Source organism: Carettochelys insculpta, chromosome 1, assembly GCF_033958435.1.
Source record: "Carettochelys insculpta isolate YL-2023 chromosome 1, ASM3395843v1, whole genome shotgun sequence".
NCBI classification, from domain to species: domain Eukaryota; kingdom Metazoa; phylum Chordata; order Testudines; family Carettochelyidae; genus Carettochelys; species Carettochelys insculpta.
Window position 1 is genome coordinate 156,639,832 of NC_134137.1, and position 18,843 is coordinate 156,658,674.

At 49.3% G+C, this 18,843-nt stretch overlaps 1 protein-coding gene across 1 annotated transcript in view; it reads left to right on the plus strand.

Annotated features, from left to right (window-relative positions):
- The window catches only part of LOC142006867 (organic solute transporter subunit alpha-like), a 48,179-nt gene that overhangs the window by 17,282 nt on the left and 12,054 nt on the right, over window positions 1-18,843 (plus strand). Inside the window, exons 4-6 of the mRNA XM_074983377.1 lie at window positions 1,467-1,625; window positions 3,560-3,671; window positions 8,921-9,067. Of these exons, the coding sequence (XP_074839478.1) occupies window positions 1,467-1,625; window positions 3,560-3,671; window positions 8,921-9,067 (418 nt within the window). The remainder of the gene's footprint in view (window positions 1-1,466; window positions 1,626-3,559; window positions 3,672-8,920; window positions 9,068-18,843) is intronic.

Here is an 18,843-nt window from a genome sequence, read left to right on the forward strand (position 1 = left end):
TTTATTAAAGATGGCAAGTGAACCTTCAATGACTACATTAATGTTCCACACATGTCCTGATAAAAACTCAGTGTGAAGGGTTGACAGCTCTGATATTTAAAGGGGAAGTTGAAGGACTGTAGCCTCCTCTTCCTAGACGTAATGGTTTACCCTTTTAAGGTAGAGGCTGAAAGGTTGAAAGCTATAGCGTGGGATTTTCAAAGCCATCTAGGTGACTTAGGAACACAAGTTGTATTGGCAAGTCAATGGGACTTGTTATTTGAAATCACACAAATGCTTTTGCAAAGTTTCTCTTATAATGCCTCATGACTTCTGGCTACATTTACTGAGATGGAATAAACAAGCTGGAGCAATCCTGACTAATTAAGTTGCATTATTGTTTGGACGGTAAATGCACATTCTGCCTGACTGAATTTATGCCTGATAAAACATAAAACTCTCTGTTCTGGTGTGGCTATGGTCTGAAGAAGTGGGTCTGTCCCACAAAAGTTCACCTAATAAATTATTTTGCTAGTCTTTAAAGTGCTACTTGACTGCTTTTTGTTTTGATAGTATATAGACTAGCACAGCTCCCTCCCTGTTACTATCTGCCATATTATTAGACTCACAACTTTGTCTAACTCTAGAAGCATGTATGATGCTAAAAATACATATAAAAAGAAAGCATAATCATGGATCTGTATATTTTAAAAAGAAAATTGTGTAAGGCCGAAAGTGATTTGCTTACAAAGTTTCTGACTGTGGGTGTCAAGCGTGATGGCACTGATGAGAGCTCAGCCAGCTAGCAGGAAAATATTATACTAAAGCAGAGGCAGTATAGTCGAATGCCAGGGTGAGCTAACTTTTTACATCAGCTCCACTTTTCATCCCTGCAATTAGCGGGGGTCCCTGCACCCTGTCCAAACTGGATACTGCTGGAAATTTTGGTGCTGTTCATATGAAAATAAACTTTTTCGATGTGTAAGAAAATAAGTCTGTAGAATGTAAACACTGTATTCATCGGTATAGAAACGTGAACAAATGTACATAAAAACAGGAACACGTTTCAACATTTTCAGTGAGAAGGATGAGCCTGAGAGCCAGCAGCCAATTTTGCTGTGCCCCCTTTTGAAGTCTGTGCACCTCTCCTCTAATGGTTTGAACTCCAGGGTGGGAGCCAGGAACTCCTGCATGCTAATGTTGACTCTCCCACCAACACGGTCTGTGGCCTTAGAGAAATTACTTAATTGTTCCATATTTCTGTTTATTTCCTGGAAAATGAAATCAATACTTAACAGACCCCACCCTTGTCAAGTAATTTTTCTGTACAATGAGTACTCAGAAATATCAACATTGCAAATACCTGTAGCAGGACGGCTAAAGATACATGTCTACCCTGGCATAGATGTAGCACAGTGTCTGTGCTGCTGTACAAAAAGCACATGCACTTTGGGTGCACTTAACCTGATCTGGTTTTCCTCTTGTAGTTTTTTTGCCATTGTGATCCACAAGTTCTTGCTGATGATGATTAAAGAATGTGGAGGTCAAAAGTTATTTCTCAGGAGGTTTGAAAATGACCATTTCAAGATCAGCACAGGTCCCTGCTGCTGCTGTTGCCTTTGCCTCCCTTACATACACATCACAAGGTGAGTTCACTTTCGGGCACCCTAGTTAGAGTTCTGGTGTCAGAAACCAGCAACATACCAGAGCCACATGTACAATAGTGGCTCTTCCTGCTGCAGGGAAACTTGCTTCCATCCCCGGTGCATTCTGAATGCATCACCTCTGTGAATCTTGGAATGTCCTTTGAAGGTGTCTTAATGTTTTGGGGTGACATCAATATTTACTGCTTCAGCAGCTATTCTGTACTGTTTTGGGATGGAAGCACTTGGAGTGGAGGATCCAACAGTCTCTGTAGTATCATTCCTGTTCAACCCAGGGGACATTCAGCTTTTCAGTGACAGTGGAGCTGTTGCAGAAGTCCTGCTGCCAGTGGGTGGAAGGACGGCTGTCTTTGTGGGATGGCTCCTGTCTCTGCAGACATGTGGTGGGCTCCTTCTCATTGGTACCTTGGGTTGGGAGACCTGCCTTCTACCTACTCTGGAGCTTGCTACACTCCTCCAGGGGAGAGGATGACTTCTTGAAAATTTCAGCCTCCTCTGCCCCTCTTTGCACAGGTGTCTCTCGGTTGGCTGAATACAGCTTATTTTTTTAAAACAACAAATAAGGATGAGAGCTAAGACACGCTAGGGCAAATAAGAGGGAGAAGGGTCAGGAACAGGGGAAGGGAAAGTACAGTAACAGGTTTCTATCAGCAACACATTTGGGTTTTTTTCACACAATTATGCAAGTGCTTGAAAGGGCAAAGGGCTGATCGGGTGACCTGTCTCAGCCCGTTTCACGCTGTTTGTACCATTTAAAGTTCTGTAATTATTTGCGGGAGTAAAATTATCATGGTAATGATGTAATTATGGCTGTATTAATTGAGCAATTATAACAAATCAAGGTTCATTAGTATATCACATTACACTTTAAATGGCAGCTGGCTGGCTGCTGAGCCTCCATTAGGTAGGGTGGCTGAGGGGCCAAGGGCACAACAGTGAAGATAAGAATAAAGACAACGAGTGAGAGCTGGGGAGCAGATGAGGACTAATAAAGCTGACAAAGAAAATGGGAGCAGTAGCTGGATCTTCCCCAATGTGCACTTAGACAGCTCCCCTGTGAGCAGCTTTCATGGATCTGAGCGGCAATCAGTTCCCCTCCTCTGCACACTTCCCTCATGGTATTTAAAAAAAAAATCTAAAAGATATTTTTGGGTCTGTGATTATGACTCAGTGCACAGAGCAAAGTGTGGAGCAGCTGTCCTGCTGGGGCTGGGAAGGGCAGCGATCAAAGGTGAATGAGTTTCTCTGGCCTTGGAGGATGGAGAGGAGGAAAAGTGGATGGCTACTGAACAGTGTTGGTGAGCGGAGTACTCTGAAAAATGTAGATCCTCTCTCCTATGCCTGCAAAGCCCCTGCTTTCCTGGACTGCCCCAAGACTGGGGGCTGGGGAAGTGGCACTAGTCAGGAAGATGCCATCATGTGACCTGGTCTCGGTAGACAAGGATTGAAGAGCTATGGTAACTTACCAGTACCTTTAATGCTGGTGATGAAGCACCAGTTTGCCTACTGCAGCGGAAGGTTGGGATAGTATGGCTGCAGCGTGGGAGCTAAAGGCATATTTCAGGTACTAGCTGTTCTGCTGTTGGCTCCCCGGTAGACTCTGATCTAATAGATCACGTTTGCACAGCTCCGTTAGTTATTTAACTGCTGCTGCAGAGCCAGCAACGGAGCAAACACATTACCTGCTGAATTTGTGTCTACATCTTTCAGTGTGACATGAAATATGAGAGAATTCTGGACAAGTTATTTAGGTTCTAGAGGAGGTACCTCATCAGATTGCAGCCCTTTGCAGTGCATATGAAATGTCTGGGGCCTCCATTGTCACTGTATCTAGTGACAGCTTGTTAAGCTGATTAACAAGGTGGTTATTCACCATAACCAAACTCATTAACCAGTGGTGTTTTTTTGACTTGCAGACGCACCCTATTTCTGCTGAAGTTGGGGACTTTTCAACTGGCTTTCCTTCGACCTGTGCTAATGTTTCTGTCAGTAGTACTTTGGACCAATGGAAACTACAGCCTTTCGGATGTAAGTGAATATTCTAACCAGCCATTGCTCATCAAGCTTGTAAACTTTGGCTTGGTGATCAATATCTACCAGGCCAGGTTTATGTACCAACCAGCATCCTACAAATGGCAGACCAGCTCATCATCCCACGCCATACTGTGCTGTCCCTCCGTGTAAAGTGAGTACCTGTCTGTTAGTGCAGAATGGTAACGTTGTACATTCTCCTTGCCCTGCTGCCAACTGTCATGGAATAAAATCATGCTCACAACAGGTTCCAGTTCTGCTGAAGGGGTGTCAGGCTTTTTTTCACGAACACAGTACCTTTCCAGAGAGGAGCTAGGGACCTGTGGCATTGAGGTCATGCCTGTTTAGCTGGCATGGATGGCCTCAACCAAGAGCAGGTGCTGGGTGCTGTGCAAACACATCCTGAGAGATGGTCCTCTCATAGAAGAATTCACAATATAAACAGCCAACGCTGACCAGGGGAGGAAAGGAGACCAAGGCATAGTAAGAGGAAATGTCTTGTTCAAGGTCACATAGCAAGTCACTGGCAGAACCAGGAACAGAACCCAGGTTTCCTAGCTCATGCTCCTGCCCTGCACACTAGACAATGTTGCCTCTCAAGGACTTTTTTTTCGATAAAACATTTCCACTGGAAAAAAAATGGAAAAAGCATTCTCTGTGTAACACGCTGGCTGTGTCTACACTAGCCCCAAACTTTGAAATTGCCATGCAAGTGGCCATTTCGAAGTTTACTAATGAAGCACTGACATACATATTCAGCGCTTCATTAGCATGCGGGCGGCCGCGGCACTTCGAAATTGACGCGCCTTGCCGCCGTGTGGCTCGTCCCGACGGGGCTCCTTTTTGAAAGGACCCCGCCTACTTCGAAGTCCCTTTATTCCCATCTGCTCGTGCAAACATGATCTATTAGATCAGAGTCTACTGGGGAGCCAACAGCAGAACAGCTAGAACCTGAAGTATGCCTTTAGCTCCCACGCTGCAGCCATACTATCCCAACCTTCCGCTGCAGTAGGCAAACTGGTGCTTCATCACTTCGAAATTGATGCGCCTCGCCGCCGCGCGTCTCATCCCGACGGGGCTCCTTTTCGAAAGGACCCCGCCTACTTCGAAGTCCCCTTATTCCCATCTGCTCATGGGAATAAGGGAACTTCGAAGTAGGCGGGGTCCTTTCGAAAAGGAGCCCCGTCGGGATGAGCCGCGCGGCGGCGAGGCGCATCAATTTCAAAGTGCCATGGCCGCCCACATGCTAATGAAGCGCTGAATATGTATTTCAGCGCTTCATTAGTAAACTTCGAAATGGCCACTTGCATGGCAATTTCGAAGTTTGGGGTTAGTGTAGACACGGCCACTGTGAGTAAGAAAACCAAATTTCTAGGAGTTTTCTCTAGTTTGAAAAATTCCAGCTAGTTCTGCTTGTGGAGTTGCAATCATCATCAGGAGGCCGTCTTCCCTTTATCCTCCTCTGATTCCATTCATACATTTCTGTAGCATCTGTTGTGCAGTGCCCTTCGCGTATGCTCACTTCTCCTTCCCAGTGTCTGGTAGCACTCTGGAGAATTGCCTGGTCTGTGGTAAGAGCCCCTTGGCCTTCAATGAATGAGGAGCCTGATTTTAACATTCTCAGTGAAAACATCAATCCGAGAAGCTTGCGAATAAAGGCAAAGCTGAACTGCCTGTTGTGTGGGCTCCATCCCATAAACTGAATAAGTTGGTAAAATGCACAAAAACCAAGATGTCTCAGAGGATAATTACAACGCTGCTAAAGCCAGTGGATGAGGATGCTTTTCCATGAACAAAAAGCCAAAGGCTGTTTTCAAGCAAACTTTTATCTCTTTCCACTGCAGCAAAAATGGAATTATTTGTAAGTGAAAACTCTTGCAAAAAAGCTGCCTGGGAAAGGTTTTGCGAACAGGATTGTCCCAGAGTTATAAGGGTCCCCTGCAGACCTCAAAACAAGGGGCCTTTCAAACATGTAAAAAGGATGGCCACTCTAAGATATATTTCACTTGAAGGACTCCTTGATCACAGGATCAGTTGGTGCTGAGTTTTGGCCTGGAATCTAAATTTTTGTGCATCCTGAGAAGTGTGCCCCTCTTGAAAATGACATGATGTGTGAGTCAAAGTAATAATAATGAAGTCTTCTGTGTTATTTATAGTTCCAAATATATCCTAAAATATAGTTGAAGCTGTTGAGGTAGACAATTTGCCTTTCAGAAGACGCATCTGGCAGGGCATCCTTGGCTTGATCCTGCATGATGCTGAGCACCTGCAGCTTCCACTGCTGTTGATGGATGTGTGCGTGTGCTTCGGTCCTTGAAGAATCTCGCTCTTCATCACCTTCCCAGGTCCTACCAGTTTTGTAGGTTACTGGCTGTGTGATGACCAAGCACTGCACTCCATGTTGCTCACAAACAGGGAAGAGCTAGTGGAGAAATAGAAGTGGGTCGCAACCTGGGCTGCAGTGACCATGAGTAGGTAGAGTTCAGGATCCTGACAAAAGGGAGAAAGATGAGCAGTAAAATGCAGACCCTTGATTTCAAAAGAGCAGACTTCGATTCCCTGAGAGAACTGAGGGGCAGGATCCCTTGGGAAATGAAGATGAAGGGGAAAAGAGTTCAGGAGAACTGGCAGTATGTTAAAGAAGTCTTACTGAAGGCACAGGAACAAACCATCCTGCTGCATAGTAAGAAATGCAAATATGGTAGGCAACCAGCTTGGCTTAACAGAGAAATCCTTGGTCAGTTTAAACTCAAAAAGGATGCGTATAAGAAATGGAAACGTGGAGAGTTGACTAAGGAGGAGTATAAATACATGGCTGGAGAATGCCAGGGAGTAATCAGGGAAGCAAAAGCGTAATTGGAACTGCATCTGGCAAGTGATGTGAAGGGTTACAAGAAGGGTTTCTACAGACATGTTAACAGTAAGGGGGTTATCAAGGAAGGCGTGGGGCCGTTACTGGATGAGAGAAGTAACCTAGTGACAGTGATGCAAGAAAAGCTGAAGTACTCAATGTTTTTTTTGCCTCAGTCTTCACAGACAAGGACAGCTCCTATACTATGATGCTAGACAGTGCGATATGGGAAGGTGGAGGTCAGCCATCAGTGGGGAAGGAAGGACTAAACAGCTACCTAGAAAGGAAAAAAAAAAACCTAGATGTACACAGATTCACGGGTCTGGAATTAATGCACCCAAGGATACTGAGGGAATTGGTAGATGTCACTGCTGAACCTTTGGCCATTACCTTTGAAGGCTCTTGGGCTATGTCTACCCATGCCCCTGCCTTTCGAAAGGGGGTGCTAATGAGACACTTTGGCAGATGCCAGTGAGGCGCTGTTATGAATATGCAGCGCCTCATTAGCATAATGCCATCCGCAGCGATTCGAAAGTGCCGCTTTCAAACCTCATGCCTCCCGTGTAGATGGGGGCCTTTCAGAAGGACCCCCCAGCCTTCGAAAGTCCCTTATTCCTAAAACCAAATAGGAATAAGGGGCTTTCGAAGACTGGGGGGTCCTTTCAAAAGGTCCCCATCCACATGGGTGGTGCACGATTTGAAAGCAGCACTTTCAAATTGCTGCAGCTGGCATTATGCTAATGAGGCGCTGCATATTCATGAGAGCTCCTCAATGGCATCCGCCAAAGTGTCTCAAAGCATCCGCCTTTCGAAAGGTGGCTACGGTAGACATAGCCTTGGAGATCGCGAGAGATCCCAGATGACTGGAAAAAGGCAAGTGTAGTGCCCATCTGCAGAAAAGGAAAGGAGGACAATCCAGGGAACTATAGACCAGTCAGCCTTACCTCAGTGCCTGGGAAAATAATGGAGGGGATCCTCAAGGCATCCATTTTGGAGCACTTGGAAGAGGGGAAGGTGATCAAGAGTAGTCAACATGGATAAGTCATGCCTGACCTGTCTGATTAACTTCTACGATGAGGTAACAGGCTCTGTGGACATGGTGAAGTCAGTGGATGTGATATACCTTGAGTTCAGCAAAGCTTTTGATATGGTCTCCCACAACATTCTTGCCCATAAATTGAGGACGTATGGATTGGATCCATCGACTATAAGATAGGTAGAAAGCTGGCTTGACAGTTGGGCCCAACAGGTAGTGGTCAGTGGCTCATTATCTGGATGGTTGTTTGTTTCAAGTGGAGTGCCCAAAGGTTCAGTTCTGGGGCCAGTGTAGTTCAACATCTTTATTAATGACCTGGATGAGGGACTGGATTGCACCTTGAGCAAGTTTATGGATGACACCAAGCTGGGGGAGAGAGGTAGATATAGTGGAGTGTAGAGATAGAATCCAGAGTGACCTGGAAAAATGGAGGATTGGGCCAAAAGAAATTTCATGAGGTTCAACAAGGGTAAGTGTAGAGTCCTGCACTTGGGACTGAAGAATCCCAAGCATTTTTGTAGACTGGGGACCAACCGGCTAAGCAGCAGTACAACAGAAAGGAACCTAGGGATTATGGTGGATGACAAGCTAGATATGCGTTAACATTGTGCCGTTGTAGCCAAGAAGGCTAATGGCATGTTAGGATGCATTAGGAGGAGCACTGTGAGCAGATCGAGAGAAGTGGTTGTTTTCCTCTATTTGGCACTGGTGAGGCCGCATCTGGAATATTGTGTCAAGTTTTGGGCCTCCCAGTATAAAAAGGATGTGGATGTGCTGGAGCAGGTTCAGCGGAGGGCAACGAAAATGATTAAGGGGCCGGAGCACATGACCTATGAAGAGAGGCTGAGGGATATGGGCCTATTTAGTTTACAGAAGAGAAGACTGAGGGGTGATTTAATAGCACCTGAAGGGGTGCGCTAAAGAGGATGGAGAGAAACTGTTTTCAGTGGTAACAGATGGTAGAACAAGGAATAATGGTCTGAAGTTACAGAAGGAGAGGAGTAGGTTGGATATTAGCAAAAACTACTTCACCAGGAAGGTGGTGAAGCACTTCAATGTATTGCCTGGAAAGGTGGTGGATTCACCATGCGTAGAGGTTTTTAAGTCCCAGCTTGACAAGGTGCTGGCTGGGATGACTAAGTGGGGGTTGATCCTGCTTGAATCAGGGGGCTGGACTAGGTGACCTCCTGAGGGCCCTTCCAACCCTATGATCCTATGTTATCCCTTTCATTGCGGTTTCCAGTGCAAATCCCAGAGGCTTCTGCTGTTTATTGCAGCTTTTGTAAAAATAGAAACAAACTCTTTCTTTCGTCACAGTTTCCAGGTCTTATCCACATGCCTGTTTAATTTGCTTCTCAGTTAACGCCCAAGGGAGCTGTAATTTGGATTAACTGCTTCATTGGTGTCCTTACAATCATTGCTCTATGGCCGATTGGAATCATGTTTCAACATGTTCGAGTTCTTCTTAACTGCAAGAATATCATTCCTAAGTTTGCACTTTATCAGGTAAGAGTCTTCACATTTCAGTTCTGAATTGGCATCGCTGTTGGTATAGAATAACCCCAATCCTGGGCAGAATTTGCTATGGCTTATTGCTTCTGAGTTCAAAGACTGTAATTTAAAACTTGCTGTTCCAATGCACACCGTTGGATTGGTTAAAGCTGTAATTTCTCTCGGAAGGATTGTGTTTATCTGCAGTGTATGCCCAATATGTGTTAACTTGCGTCTGGTCTTTGCATAATCCTGGAGAACTGAGAAATATTTATAATCCACCCTTCCTTGTGCTGTGGGAAAAACAGCATATACCTGAGCCCTCTTTTCACAGCATAAAGGAAGCTTCGTAGATTGTATACGCTGTTTTACAATGTTAAAATTCGACTCTGTACTTTAAAAGATGGGAAGAGCTCTGGAAGGGGCCGGGGTTCTTGTTAGAATTATTGCAACATGCTGCTGTTTGTAGGACATTAGTTATTTTTCTTGGGCAGTCTAGAAATGAGAACAGTGAATAGTAGAGTGTAATGCTATATGTGACAGATGTAGTTCTATCCATTTTCCCTATTAAAGAAACCCATGAAAGGTAGGTACCTCTCTTGATCAGGGATTGAGGCAGGATCCTATTCTTTGGGCCCTGCCATCTGTGGGCATCCTTAAGAAGTGGTGCAGTAAGGCCTTGCCTCTGAAGGTTTTAGACTCTAGTGCAAATGCAGTGGCAAGAATTACAGGTTGAACCTCTCTAATCTGGCAACATGAGTAATCTGGCATGGTTTTAGTTAGCTGGATGACCACTTATCATGGGTGTGGCCAAGTTTCCCATGGTCTCATAATGTTTGTTTCCAGCCACCAGTCCTGGCTCTCAGTGTTCTGTGCTGTTATTTAGCTGTAGTTTACCCCCAATGTCTTCTTAGAGCCCAGTAAGTAGTGGAAGTGTTGGTAATGTGCTAGCAAATATTGACGTCCCATGGTCCAGCAAATTCTCTCATTCAGCACCGATCAGGTCCTGAGGATGCCGGACCAGAGACATTCAACCTGTATAAAACATGACTCATACCTGAGCAGTTTGCTGCACTAAGCTACTGCAGTGCGAGTCACACACAGTTGTAACTTTAGCGTCCTCATTGCCAAGATGGAGTCTGTTCTGGTGGCAGCTCTAGCCAAGAAAAGCTGAGTGCAGAGGTGCAGCAGGAAAGTCCCCTCTTCTCCAGCAGCACCTGTTCCAAAGCCACACCGCACCTCCCCCCTAAGTGACCACATACGCACTAAAGAGTACAGTGAGTATAGAAAAGGGAAAGACTTATTTACAGGGGGATGGCTGGAGAATAACAACAAGGGGAAACGTACTCAGAATGGTAAAACAGGGTGACATCCACCACGCAGCCGCTGTACCACAGTCTGAAAGGGCAAACACTGAGCACTGTGTCTACACGCAGCATTCAGGAGCTGCGGGCAAAGTTTGAGTCGTGGGTGCTCCTGGTCACCTGGCGTACCACCAAACTTTCCCCAACAAACCCCTTCAGAGCCATCTTCTGTTGCTTTCTGCAAAATGCACCGACTGTGATGACTGTGCTGACCACCCACTTAGCTAGCTACAGCCTCCCCGCCTCGTTCCCAATGCAAATTCACGAGCCCCAGTACTCACAGCCCCCTATCGTACTGGGTCCAGCTGCGGTTTCTCTTTCTTGGATGATTCTGCCCTGGCACATTGTCCTCCTGGGATGTCTCCCATTGGCCGCTCTGTCCATCCCAGAGTTCAGGCAAGTTCTTGGCAGCTTCACTGTGTGAGGGCCTTCTTCCTGGTGCCCTGCTCTCAGGAGATAGACACCCTCCCCCGGTCGCTCCCCTTCTGTCTGTGCCCACCCCCCGCAAAACAGAACTTCCTTTTCCTGGAACAAGCGACACTTCTTCATCGAGTGTCCCTGTGGGTGCTCCACAATAGGTGTCGGGCTCGCCTGGCGCCGCAGATCGGAACTCCTCCAGCAGTTTCTCCTAGATCGCGTATGCGCCGGCGTGCGCCGCTCCCCTGCGCGTCCCCAGCCATGTGCGCGATCCGGTCCCCGCCAGTTCCTTCTCAACCGCCATTGGCTGCAGACAGAATTTGCTCAGGCTACAGCCAGAGTCAGATTAGACAGTGTTTCTATATGTAAATTGTTGTTTCTTTTTTTCAAAAAAAAAAAAAAAAAAGAGAGAGAGAGAGGACAAAGAGAATATTAAAAAAAAAAAAAAAAAAGGAGAGAGAGGAGCGGAGAAGAAGAGTGGACGTGAAGGCCAGTAGGCCGCCCGCTGCCCTGCAGGCCGGGGTCCGCGATTCAGGTAAACAGGCACGGATAAGGTGCTAGGTACCCTATTAACAGTAAAAGACTCACCGAGATGGCTTCTTCAGGCTTTAAAAAGTGTGAGTCCTGCCGTGAAGCTATGCTGGCCTCCGATGGGCATAGTGTATGCATCTGATGCCTGGGGGAATCACACGTTACCCAGAAGTGTTCCCACCGTGCTAAGCTCACAGCCAGGGCAAGAAAAGACGGAGAAATGCGTCTTAAAATGCTCTTGTTTGATAAGGCCCTCCAGCCAGACGCGCCGGAGAGGCAATCAGAAGGGCCCTCTGGGTTCCACAAAAGGAAGGCAGCTTCTCTGACCCCCTCGGTGCAAAAACGGAGGAAGCTCTCCCCAGCTCGATCCCTGCCGGCGGTCTCAGCGAGTGGGATGGGCGGAGCACATATCCCCCAGCCTCATATTCAGGCCAGTGGCACCGTGGCAGCGCACATGGCAGAGGCTGAGCCTCCGATTACAAAACAGCCAACACGCGCAGCACCTAGAGCGGCGGCCAGGCCAGCGCAGGAACCGGGGGCACCGCCACGGGTGGCACCGACCCCCGCGGCACCAACGGTGCAGGGCCAGCAGGCACGGAGCCCGCAGGCACTGGAGGACGTTATCCGCGCGGCACCGCAGCTGAGCGTGCCGAGCGCGGCGCCGACAGCAGGGCCGAGATCCCCGGCGCGGCAGGGGGCGGTGCCAGCCCCTCAGGGTAGGGGAAAGGCAAGAGCAAAAACCCGGCACCGCAGCCCTTCTCCGGACAGGGCTGCACTGCAGCTAACAACAAGCTCTCCCCCTGTGCTACACACGCCACCCAGAAGGCCGCGGTCTCCACCGGCCTATCCAGAACCTCCTTCTCCGTTCCTCCAACCAATGTCACCATGGCTGGGGCCACCTTCGCCCTTTCTGGGATTGGATCCTCTGGAGTACTATCACAAACCAGTGTCACCGCTATCTGTGTCATCGTGGAGGTCTCGCTGTCCCAGACATCGGGGGTACACACCCCAAGAGTGGTCCAGGTCTCCGTCCTTGGACCCGTGCCCGTGCTGCCATGGTCGTTCCTATCATGCTTGACACAGACGCCCCAGGCCTACGCCCAGGGGCAGGTCCCCCCGGCCAGCCAATACCCCCGTGGACGCTCCCGGGCGGGGGTGGAAACTCAGTTATCTCAAGGGGAGTTAATTTTAGAACCCCAAGACTTTCCTTCGCAATCTTCCAGCGAGCAGGTACACCATCGACCGCAGGAACCTGAGAGTTCGAGGGGGGTTTACCCTAGTGGTTCCTCCTCATCCTCCCCAGATGAGGCCATGGCCCCCGGGGATGTCGCTCCCCCGTATGACCTTAAACAGTTTCAGGAGCTGTTTAAAAGGGTGGCTTTCACGCAAGGCATTCAAACGGCAGAGGTGCAGGAGAAACATCACAAACTCCTGAAAAATTTGAGACCCCCGACTTCATCCAAAATTGCTATCCCGCTGGACGAAGCCATTATGGAGTCAGCCACTACCATATGGCAGACTCCGGCCTCTGTTCCGCCTATGAATAAAAGAGCGGACAAGAAGTACTTCGTCCCAGCAAAGGGCATGGAGTTCCTCTTCAGTCACCCACAACCGAACTCACTGGTGGTCAAATCGTCCCAGCAGAGGTCAAAGACTTCTCAGTACAAATTGGGGGGATCGGACAAAGATGCCAAGAAGCTAGAGCTGTTTGGCAGGAAGGTATATTCCTCTTCCACCCTGCTATTGAGAATGGCAAATTATGCGGCACACCTAGCAAACCATAACTTTGATAATTACTCCAAGCTTACTTCTCTCATGGATTCACTTACAGAGGATAAGAAGCCGGTGTTAAAGGCAATTGTGCAAGAGGGCTACGCCGCTTCGAGGACGGGAGTCCAGATCGCCCTGGATGTGGCAGATACGGCGGCACGCTCAACGGCTACAGCAGTGGTCATGCGTAGAGAATCCTGGCTCCAGACATCGGGCATCCCGAGGGATCTAGAGGCGAAGATCGTGGATCTTCCCTTCGACACGCAAAAGTTGTTTGCAGACTCAACCAACTCAGTCCTCCACTCCAGTAAGGACTCGAGAGCTACACTTAGAACCCTGGGTATTTATACCCCTCCATATAGGAAAAAAAAATATTACCCTCAGCAAACACGCTACCCGTACCAACCACAACGTGCGCAGTATCAGCGGGGCTACGACCAAGGGCGACATCAACAGCAGCAACAGTACAGAACTCCCAGGCGACATTCCCAACAAAGCCGTACACCCTCGGGACAGGCCCAAAGGCAACAAGTTTGACGAGCATGTCGAGAGCTGCACTGTCACTACCATCGCGCAATGCCACTCTCGTCTCATGTTCCATAATCGCCTCAGACCGTTTCACTCCCAATGGCAAAAGATCACCGCAGACAAATGGGTGCTGGAGATCATAGCCACGGGTTACGCAATCCCCTTCCAGTCGCTCCCACTGACGAAGCCTCCCTCCAGGCCCCACCTCTGGGACACTGCCCACGAGGTGAGGCTCAAACAGGAGGTGGACCACCTTATGTTCATAGAGGCGGTGGAAAGAGTGCCGGAACAATTCCAGGGGAAAGGGTTTTATTCACGCTACTTCCTCACAGAGAAGAAAACAGGAGGCTGAAGGCCCATCTTAGATCTTCGGGGCCTCAACCGCCACTTGCGCAAGCAATGGTTTCGGATGATTACAGTCACCTCCATACTCACGGCACTGGACGATGGAGATTGGTTTGCAGCCCTCAACTTACAAGATGCTTCCTTTCATATAACGATCCACCCAGCACACAGGCGCTTCCTCCACTTCATGGTCGGCAAGGAACACTTCAAGTACAGGGTTCTTCCGTTCAGCCTCTCCTCAGCCCCCAGAGTCTTTACCAAAACCTTGGCAGTGGTGTCAGCCTACCTGCACAGACGGGGTATTCATATTTCCAAACCTGGACGACTGCCTACTGAAAGGAACCTCGAAGACAGAGGTCCTACGCATGATACGCATCATAGTGGACACGTTTTCTTCGCTGGGCCTAGTCATCAACCTCGCAAAGTCAAAGACCGACCCCACACAGGACATAGAGTTCATAGGGGCACGTATAAACTCTATCACAGCAAGGGTGTATCTGCCCGACGCCCGATTTCGCACCGTCAGTACGCTGGTACAAGTCATTACACACAGCCCCACAGTGCCGGTCTTGACGTGCTTACAGCTGCTGGGCCATATGGCGTCAGCAACATTTGTGGTACAGAATGCCAGATTGCACATGCGAAGCCTATAGCATTGGCTGGCGAGCGTCTACAAACCGACATCCCACACCGTTCACAGGGTAGTGTCGCCCACGACAGAGGTGCGCAGATCCCTGGCGTGGTGGGTAAACCCCAAGAACTTGCTAGCAGGGGTGCCCTTTCACCAACCACAAATTTCTATTTTTCTTACTACCAACGCCTCCCACATAGGATGGGGAGCGCACATCGGTGACAAGGTGACACAAGGACTATGGTCCCCTGCAGAACAGTCACTGCACATAAACATACTAGAGCTCAGAGCAGTGTTCAACGCCTGCAAGCATTTCCGAGACCACATATGTGGCAAAATAGTCGGGATCAATACAGACAATACCTCCACTATGTTTTACATAAATCGACAAGGAGGAGCCCGATCCCGTGCCCTATGTGCGGAAGCAGTCCGCCTGTGGAACTGGTGCATCGCCAACAACATTACGTTGAAAGCCTCGTACTTGCCGGGGGCTCACAACGTGAAAGTAGATCAGCTGAGCAGGCGCTTCGCACTCACGCACGAATGGCAGATCTGCGCCGATCTGCTATGACCGATCTTTCATACATGGGGGTTTCCCCAGATCGATCTGTTTGCCACACAGCACAACAAGAAGTGTCCTCAGTACGGCTCCAGGGCAGGAGTGGGGCGGGGGTCCCTGGGGGACGCACTCATGATTCCATGGAAGGGCCCCCTACTTTACGCGTTCCCCCCCGCAGCGCTTATCCACAAGGTCTTGCAGAAAGCCAGAAGGGAGAGAGCTCGCATGATACTAGTAGTCCCAACGTGGGATCGGCAGCAATGGTTTCCCTTGCTTCTGCGCATGTCAGACCGCCCACTGCTCCCTCTACCGGTGGCGCCGGACCTACTCACGCAGTTCCAGGGGTCCATAGTGCACCCGAACCCTCAGAGCCTGTGCCTACAAGCATGGCTAATCCATGGCTCAGCTCCTTAGAAAGTACATGCATGGAGGGAGTACAACAAGTCCTGGAAAGTAGCCAAAGGACCTCCACCAGAAAGACTTATAAGCAGAAATGGACTCGATTCACAGCCTGGTGTTCCGCCAAACAGTTAGCTCCCCTTGCCGTTCCTATACCAGTAATACTTGAATACTTATTGGACCTCAAGAGGGACGGACTTTCTTTATCCTCGCTAAAAGTCCACCTCGCCGCTATATCAGCCTTTCGGCATACAGAGGAGGGCCCCCCGGTATTTGCCCATCCTGTCGTTACCAGGTTCTTGAAGGGGTTGGTAAACCTGTACCCGCCTCGGAAACCGCTTCCGCCATCATGGAACCTGCACCTGGTGCTCAGCATGCTCACGGGTCTTCCTTTTGAACCATTAGCCACGGTTCCCCTACATCTCCTTACGATAAAAACAACCTTCCTCCTTGCAATTATGTCAGCTCGCAGGGTCGGTGAGCTTGCAGCAGTTATGGCAACGCCGCCCTGCACAGTATTCTCAAAGGAGGCGGTAACCTTACGGCTGCACCCAGCCTTTGTTCCAAAAGTTGCATCAGAATTCCATCTTAACGAGCCAATAGTTTTACCCGCGTTTTACCCGAAGCCTCACAGCTCCAGCAAGGAGGCACGCCTGCATCTCCTGGATGTGAGAAGGGCATTGGCCTTCTACATAGACAGAACTAAGTCCTTCCGGAAAACGGACAGGCTTCTAGTCTCTCTCGCTCCCAGGTCAAAAGGAGAAGGTCTCTCTTCACAGAGAATCTGAAAGCACATTGTGTCCTGTATAAAAATGTGCTACGAACTTCGAAAGACTCCTTTGCTGGCCCCGCCCAGGGCTCACTCCACCAGGGCGGTGGCGGCATCAACAGCCTTCTTTAAGGGCATTGCGTTGAAGGACATCTGTAGAGCGGCGACCTGGTCATCCTATGACACCTTCGCCAAGCATTATGCCCTATATCGGGTATTCCAAGAGGATACCCACCTCTTGACAGCAGTCCTTTCGGGGGCAAGCTGCACATAAACCAATTACCCACCTCCTTTCTTGGGTTACTGCTGGGTAGTCACCTATTGTGGAGCACCCACGGGGACACTCGATGAAGAAAGAGAAGTTACTCACCGTAGTAACGATGGTTCTTCGAGATGTGTCCCCGTGGGTGCTCCACCACCCGCCCATCCTCCCCGCTTCGGATCTCTGTCTAGTGTTTTTCAGGAGCATCCGAGGCGGTTGGTCAAGGAACTGGCGGGGACCGGATCGTGCACGTGGCCGGGGACGCTCAGGGAAGCGGCGCACACCGGCGCATGCGCGATCCAGGAGAAACAGCTGGAGGAGTTCCGATCTGCGGCGCCGGGCGAGCCCGACACCTATTGTGGAGCACCCACGGGGACACATCTTGAAGAACCACCGTTACTACGGTGAGTAACTTCTCTTTCCTCCCCTCAGGGCAAAAGTTTAAAAGGGTCGTTTTCTCTGAGACCCAAGGAATAAGTCTGGTGTAGCACGTCTACACAGGGGGCACGCAGCCAGCGTAGAGGCGGCTTAAGCCAGCATACAGCAGCTGCTGGGTCTCTCTGGCTACATGCTGTCCATGAGGCGGTGCAGCCTATGTCCATGAGACACTCAGAAGCTGTCAGTACCTGTTATTCCATGGCCTGAGGGAAGGGGTAGGAAACAGGCGGCAGGTAGATGCTATCCAGCAGTACATGGGAGGTGACGGGAAGTCGGTGCATTCTGGTAACAGCTGGCTGGGGCTGCAGGAGGAAGGGCAGCTGTGCTTCCAGCTGTGCTCCTGGGGCTCTTCTGCGGCACTGCCTGAGCCGCTCCCACCTCCGGCACCACTAGAGAGGGGAGGAGGGGGCTGAAGCCCCACCCCCATTCCTTACCAGTGCTGCTTGTTGCTTCCTCTTCCCCTTCTGTCACTGTCAGAAGTGAGAAGAAAGCACATGGCTCACCTGCCTGGCTCTCCCCCGGCCTGCTGAGTGAAGAGGAGTGAGTGACCCAGCCTGTGCTTCCTTCTCACTCCCGGGCAGTGACGGAAGAGGAAGCACAAGCAAAAAGCAGCGCTGGTAGGAAATGGGGGGCATGGGAGCTGGACTTCAGCCCTCCTGTTCTCTCTAAAGGGAACCCTTGCCCTCCTGCACTCCCCCCATGCCCCGACTCCCTGCCCTGACCCTCCCCACACCCCCAGCCCTTAGCACTGCCCAGAGTGCAGTGCTCCAGCAGCAATTTAAAGGGCCCAGGGCTATGGCTGCAACTGCTGTGTCAGCCAAAGCCTCAGGCCGCTTTGACATGCTGGGCCCTGGGTCATCAGCCCCCTGTGCCCCATCTCCCGTCAGCAGGCCTGCTTGCTCCCCTCTCCCCCATCCCCCAGGGGAGTAATACAATAGCACCTGTAAGAAATGTAAGTTTTACTTCCACCCCTGCTGTACCTGGCACATATTGCTGTTTGTCTGGTGGGAAGGAATTAGCAAAGTTTTTTTGGATCTCGGACCAGCGTAATTTGAAATTCAGTGTGGTATTTAGTATTTTTCACCATTTTGGTTTTTTACTGTGTCTTGCTTTCAGGTGTAGCTCCACATATGGAAGTTTTCCGGCTAGTAGTCAGTGGTACTTTGCATGTGTCCTGTAAACATTTCAGATGTCCACCAATGTATGGCTAAGGCCAGCAGACTAAACAGGTGTCACACTTCAAAGCACTCTCTCTAGTCTGCGATCACATGCATTTGTTTGTTTTTAAATAAATCTTTCAGCAGGTGATGCCATAGTCTGATCATCTGGCCCTGAAATCGGTTCCGCATGGCCACAGCTGGCCTTCATATCTGATCCTACAGTAGGCAGACTTGATACCAGAAGCAGACCCATTAAACCCAAGGGGCTGCTCACAGAAGTAAATATTACACCTGGCATGAAACCCTTAGATTATAAAATCCTTAGGACAGAAACTGTGTCTTCCTCTGTGTGCTGTACACTGTTAGCACTCAACTAGGAAACACAGCAATAACTGAACTGAATGAGCACATTTCCGTCCTTTTTTTTTTTAATGGAAAACGGATTCACAGGCGAGTTCAGATCTTTTTAACTTAAGCAATGGATTTTATAATCTTATATCGAACCACAGATTTTCTTTCCCTCCTTTGCATCTGTCAGTTCTTGAGAGAGCAGTTGAACTGAATTCTGTACTCACTGTCCTGCAGGAGTTTTTTGATTTCTGCATCAGTTTACTGATT